The 6,646-nt window shown below is 60.6% G+C and overlaps 1 protein-coding gene across 1 annotated transcript; it reads left to right on the forward strand.

Annotated features, from left to right (window-relative positions):
- The first annotated feature begins 2,519 nt into the window (after nucleotides 1–2,519).
- IFI30 (IFI30 lysosomal thiol reductase) lies at nucleotides 2,520–6,144 on the forward strand. Its single transcript, XM_045989694.1, has 7 exons — nucleotides 2,520–2,870; nucleotides 3,889–4,071; nucleotides 4,159–4,233; nucleotides 4,472–4,564; nucleotides 5,383–5,535; nucleotides 5,710–5,763; nucleotides 5,855–6,144. Exons 1-7 carry the CDS (start codon nucleotides 2,733–2,735, stop codon nucleotides 5,915–5,917), a joined length of 759 nt encoding a protein of 252 aa, XP_045845650.1. The 5' UTR covers nucleotides 2,520–2,732; the 3' UTR covers nucleotides 5,918–6,144.
- Nucleotides 6,145–6,646: the final 502 nt, after the last annotated feature.

Consider the following 6,646-nt stretch of genomic DNA (forward strand, 5'->3'; position numbering starts at 1 on the left):
CGCTTCTGTTGGTGGGGGGGGGGGTGCTTCTCTATGGCCGCGGTGTGCTGGGGACCCCGGCATTCCCAGGGTCACACGCACATCTGGCCCCTGGGTTTATAATTCCAGGGAGCCAAGGAAGGCTGACGACCCTCCCCAAGCACCACCCAGTTTAGCTGCCGGTGACCAGAGAAGGTGGGAGACTTGCCCAACCAAGGTCACACAGCAAAGAGGTTCAAACCCTGAGCTCTGCTCTACAGTACGGCCTGCTCAGGGCACCCCAGACATCAGCCCAGCTTCTCACCAGTACCTGGGCTGCCCCCTACCCTGGCCCCAGCCCCCCAGGCTTGAGTCACAGCACTCAGACACCACCAGCCAGGCCCTTCGGAAAGTCCCCTCCCCTCTGACATGCAGCTTCATCATGGTCGGGTGGAGGCAAGAGCACGACACCTTCCCGAGCACCCGGAGAGGTCCCCCAACGTCCTTAATGCCTTCAGTGCCACCCCTCCCTGCCGACTCTCTTCTGACCTCCCCCCATACCAGTCCCTGACGTGCAGGCCACCAGGTCCCAGGAGGACATTGACTTGGGGCCTCATGGCTTCTTTGACCTGGAACATTCGTCATCCACCCCTGCCCAGAGTCCCTGTGTCTTGACCCTTACGTTCTTAGAAGACTAAACCTTCTGCCCCCTCCTCTCCCCATACGGCACCTGTCAGGGCCCAGCATGCCCACAACAGCCGGAGGTGAACGAACAAAGCTGCCCTCTAATCTTTTCTCCTCCGCTGGAATCTCAGAATGGCCCCCTCACCCCCGGACTCAGAGACCGCAGGCATTTCCCAAGTGCTGTCCCTGCTGTGTGCCCAAGTCAGGAACTGCCCCATGAGGAACCCCAGCCCAGATGCTATCTCCCCTGCGGTCTTCACCCACTCCAAGGAGGGCACAGGGTAAAGGTCACTTTCTAGATCCCATGACCCCAGCCGGTGGAGCTTGGAGACAGAAGATAACAGCCCACGTGGCCTCACATGGCCTCTACAGGTGTCTGTCCCCCACCACCGGCCTGGGCATGTCACCTCGGGGAAAGTCACCCCCCACCTCTGATCCTCAAACTCCTCTTATCAAATACGGTCAATATCTGCTTCCCCCACCCCCCCAAGGGGAAGTCGCTCGAGGATCAAGGATCGGACAATCCAATGAGTGAGGTTACCTTTGAAGCCATTCGTCAGGGCCCTGCTTAGTGAGCCCTGGGAAAACTGTAGCCACCGATGACGGCTTCTGTCCCGCCCAGCAACGGGGCAAGCATGGGCTAACTGTGGTCGGGCTGCTTAGTCTTAGACGCATCGCAGAGGATCTGGGGTTTGCAAAGGAGGGCAGGACCCTCTGGCCGTGGGGACTTCAGTAAAACCCCAGTCTGGGGCTGCTGCTCTGGACAGCAGGCTGAGGCTTCCCCCAAACCGGAAGAAGACAGGAGCGCGGGACTTGCCTGTAATCTGGGCCAGGCGTGGGTGTTTCCTCCCAGGGGATCAGGTGCCGGGTAATGCCTGGCATTTGAGGCCCTGCAAATTCTGAACATCTGGGTTATTCCCTCACCAGCCCAGCCTCCACGCCTAGGCCCTTCTCTGCCTGCCTTACCCTGGGCTGTCGACACCTCTCCACTGGCTTCCCCCACCCCCACCCCAGCCTGGGGCAACTCTGCTTCTGCCTCTGAGCCTTCCCTGTAGCTTCCCTCCCCAAGCTTCACTCTTGTGCCCACGGACAGAAGGAGAAGCTGAGGGTCCAGCGCTTGAGGTGCCTGGTGCAATCCCGAAGCAAACCTGGTGACTCCAGGAGGTCTGGGTCCCACATCACCAACCCCCAGTCTACAAGACATGCACAGTATAGGCTTCGCTCCAACCCGGGCTTCCCTCTCCCGTGGGAGTACCCTGCGGGCCTGGATGCCCTCCATCCCACCCCAACCACCACCTCGAGCTCTGGATGCTGGAAAGAAGCAGCCCGGCTTTCCTTTTACCCCACCCCCACCCCAGACAGGGCTGGGGAGACCAAGAGAAGTCAGGCGCCCTCCCCGCGCTGCCTTCTGCTTTCTGGCCTAGCAGTGACGACGCCTGAGTCAGCCCCACGCGACCACGCTTGGTGGGACTGGAGCGTCGGGGCGGAGGACCCTGAAAGGAGGACCGGGCGCCCAGGGCAGCTCCGATGGGTTGAGCGGGAGGGGGTGGGAGAGGGCCGGGTCGGGTCGCCGCAGTCCCTGCCCACTATCCGGCAGGGGATCAGCCGCCGTAAGAGGTCGGGGTAGGGAGGCGAGGTTCCCAAGCTAGGAACCGGGGATTTGGATCACCCCGGCCGCCCCCAGATCGATCCGCGGGGCGTGCGCGCGTGGAGACCCGTCTCAGTCTGCCTGCCCGTGTCTCCCTGTCTCCGAATCCGCCACCTAATCTCTGCTCTTGCCCCTGGCTCACATGACCTGGCGGCCCTGACGGCCCGGAGGCGGGGGGGGGGGGGGGGGGCGGGGGAGGGGGAGGGCGGCCCCACGCCCCACGGCCCCGTGACTGCGGGCCGCGCTCCTGGCGGGAGTGCGGATGGGGACCAGGTTGCAAGAGGACCCAGGCCGGCCAGTAGACACCGAGAGACGCCCGCCCCAGCCCCCAGGGGCGTGGGCACCAGGAGGCGGGTCCGGCCCGGGGGCTGGGCCACCGCCGGGTTAAAGGCGGCTCCTTCCCGAGCCGCTGCTCCCGCCTCCGCACCCTGGCCCCGCTGTGATGGCCTCGTCGCCACTCCTGCCGGTCCTGCCGCCCCTGTTCTTGCTGCTGCTGCTGCTGCTACTGCCGCCGGAGGTCCCCGCGGCGGCGCGGGCGTCCCCGCTGGGGACACTCCCCGAGGGGGCGGCCCCTTGCAAGGTAGGGACGGCAACGCGGTGGGAGGGCCAGCGGGACGGGCGACCAGGCAGCGGGTGCTGCGGGACCGGCGCCTCCTCCCCTCTCCCCAGGTTTTGCCGCGAAAGACCGGTTCGGAGACGGGGACGCTGTCCCGCTCGGGACTGAAAACCCCCCCGCACTGTGGCCTCGCGCCGAGTCGTTTCACTTCCCCATCTCGCGTCTGACACTCTCAGCTGTCCTCTACCCCATCCCCGTCCGCCCCACGCGGGGGTGCATTGAACTCCTGCTGTGTACGTCTGGGGCGGGAATGGAGTCTCCTCTCGGAGTCCAGGGGAAGCCCAGAGAAGTCGGGCCGTGGCACCGACCCTCTAGGTGCTGCTTACTGGGTACCTCTCGGCCAGGGAAGAGCTCACTTGTTTCTGGTGCGGGGAGCAAGCAGATGCCCCGGAGGCTGAGCCACTTGCTCACGGCTGCACAGACACTGACTGCCTGCTGCCAGGCAGCTGCAACCGGAAGTCGGCACATATTAGGCGCCGCCTCAGCAACAGGGCTCGGGAGGGGTTCACCTGGGCCCCTTGAGAGGAAGAATAAATAAGGGCTCAGCGCGAGTGTAGGGCCTTGCTCAGGTCAGGGCCAAGGCTCTGGGGATGAAGTGGCAACAAATGAGCATGCATTAGTCTCCAGTGGTATGCACCTTGGGAAGGCAGGATGGAGAGCAGTGACCCGAAATGTGCATGTGTTGAGTCCTTACTGCGTACATTTCCCCGGGGGTTGGGGGGGGGGGGGCGAGGGGTTTCACCTCAACTGAAAGAAAGCAAGAGCTGTTCATAAATTAAGTGCCTACTGTTTGCAAATCTTTGTCACATCCGTTTTGCAGAAAAACTGAGATCAAGGAAGATTAAGGGATGCAATAAAATCTTAGAGTCAGGATTCCACCTGGCCTTGTCTGGAAAGAGTGCATGATAGACCACCTACAGTTTGTAGCTGCCAGAGAACCAAGCAGGGCTAAACTCCCTTCACACCCCTTCCTCCCGCATAGGCTGGGGGCCTGTGCCTGCCAGTGCCCCTCAGGAAGTCACAAGCACCTCCTGTCAACGTAAGCCTCTACTACGAGGCACTGTGCCCCGGCTGCCGGGCCTTCCTGGTCCGAGAACTTTTCCCGACCTGGCTGATGGTGCTGGAGATCCTCAATGTCACACTGGTGCCCTATGGAAATGCCCAGGTATGTTGGCACTGGGGAAACCGAGGCATTAGGCCAGGGAGGGGGGCACCTGATGGGCTGGCCAGCACTCACCTAGCTGCCTTGCAGGAACAGAATGTCAGCGGCCGGTGGGAGTTCACCTGCCAGCACGGGGAGCTGGAATGCAAGCTCAACAAGGTGGAGGTGAGCGGCCCCCCGGGAACCTGAGCGGTGGCGGGGCACAGAGGCTGGGAGGCCTGCCCATCGTTGAGAAAGGCTAAAGCCAGGCTCAGAAGGGACTGGAAGCAGCCCCATCCTCTGCCTCTTCAATCACCTCTTCATTCGCTGCTTCATTAGGGAACACCCGTGATCACTCCCAGAGCGGTCTAGGGCTGCCCTGGGCCCACTTTCTGCCCTTGCTTATCCACCCACTATCCCACAGGCCTGCCTGTGGGACCAGCTGGAGAAGGACACAGCCTTCCTGACCATTGTCTGCATTGAGGAAATGGATGACATGGAGAAAAATCTGAAACCGGTGAGCAGCACCCCTCACTTGGCCCTGGGTTGGGAGACCCTGATCTTCCCTGTCCCCAGACAGACCCACCCAGGTTCATGTCCTGGCCTGACCACCACTCTCTGTGTAGCCCCAGGAAAATGGCATTCCCTCTGGAAGCCTCTGATCTCTGAAGCAAGGGAACAAAGATCTTTGGGAAGCATGAGTAGATCAAGGAGGGCTTCCTGGAGGAGGTGCCTCTGAGCTGGGCTTGGTTGAACCAGAAACATACAGGGACGTAGATGATGATCCTCACCTGGGGTATGGGGACGGCAGGACAGGCCCGCCTGCTTCTTTGGAGGGTTATGAAAAACAACTCCCAGTGGAGTGACTCATTGACACCAATAGCTTATTCATTCGTCAAACATCTGGACCACCCAAAAGGCTCACCCTGGGACACCCCCAGGAGCCCTGCAGAGTCATAGAGGGGCCAGAGGCGGGAAGAGGAGGAGGGACCACTGGAAAGAATCTGAGGGAAGGAAGTGGAAGGGTGTTCCTGGTGGAGGGAATAGCACGGACGGAAACTCTGAGGAAAATGAGATCCCTGTAAGGGGTCCGGGGCTGCGGTCTTCTGAAAACCAAGAGCAGCCTGAGCCCCTGCCTTGGGGGAGTCCACTCAGGTAAGTGTTAAGCATGTGCTGTGTATGCTGTGGACCCGACTGTCTCCTGTTGCCTGGGAGGTACAAGCTTGGCCCTGGTGGCAGGGGGAGGGGGTGGCTGGAGGAGGGAACACTGGGGAGACAACGCCTAGGAAGCTGAGGCAATGCTCCCACTCACCAGGCACCCTTGTCCGCCCTCAGTGCCTGCAGATCTATGCCCCAGAGGTGTCCCCGGACACCATCATGGAGTGCGCAATGGGGGACCGTGGCATGCAGCTTTTGCATGTCAATGCCCAGCTTACCGATGCCCTGCAGCCGCCCCACGAGTATGTGCCCTGGGTCGTCGTCAATGGGGTAAGAGCTCTTACAGCCCTCGCTCTGGCCACCGGGCCAGCAGCAGCATGAGGGGTGTGCCCTCTGGCAGGAGGCCAGCCATGGGGCCATGTGCCGCCCTTCTGGGCCGGGCATGGGTTGGCTGGGGGCGGGAGGCAAAGGAGACTGTGTGACTTCCTGACTTGCTTTCTGCAGAAACCCCTGAAAAATCCAAGTCAGCTCCTAAGTCTCGTGTGCCACCTGTACCAGGCAAGCCGGAAGGGGAACAGAGGGATCCACTGGGGGCAGGGGTGGGCAGCGGCTGCTTTCAGGAACCCCAGCTCATGGCCCTCTCCTCCAGGGTGAGAAGCCAGACATCTGCCAACCCGTGGCCAGCTCCCAGAGGGAAGTCTGCTTCAAGTGACAGCTAGTGCCCCGGGAGGGACCTGCTGGAGGAAAAGTAGGAGCGCACCTGTCCCTGCTTGTCCGGTCCCCGACTCTCAGCAGCCCCTGCCTACCATCCAGATAACTTCTACACATTCCATGAAAGCCCAGACTCAGACTTCTGCCCCAAGATCAAACATCTCGCCCCACTGAGAATGGTGCTACATTGAAACGAGTTTAATAAACACTTCTGGATTTTGTGACTCATTTGATAAGTTAACAAATTCCCCCTGGACCACAACACGCTGCTGCAACCCTCGGGAAGGCAGAGGCCGACAGACACCCCTCATCCCACGGGGAGCAGATATGGGCCAGAGGGAGGCACCAGGACTGGAGGCTCCCAGAGATCAAGTGAAGACTCTGCTTAGGGAATAGGAGCACAGGGGTTGGGGTTTTGAAGGGTGACTAGGAGTTCCTGAGGCAGAAGACATACTCAGTAATTCAACAAACAACCCTAACTACTCCCTTTTGCAGACCCCACACTGGGTGATAGGAGTTGAGCCAGAAGATGGAGCTGGGGATCTTGGCTGGGAGTTTCAAAGAATGTGTTCACTGGTGGTGGGGGATGGGTCACAGAGTTCCAGGAAAGAGGAACAGAGTGCCCAAAAGACAAGCCAGCAGCAAAATCTGAAGCTAGAATGTGGAGCTGAGACATCTGAGAATACCAGGGCATGTTAAGGGGTACTATAAAAAAAAAAAATCATGATTC

This window comes from Meles meles, chromosome 20, assembly GCF_922984935.1.
Source record: "Meles meles chromosome 20, mMelMel3.1 paternal haplotype, whole genome shotgun sequence".
NCBI lineage: Eukaryota > Metazoa > Chordata > Mammalia > Carnivora > Mustelidae > Meles > Meles meles.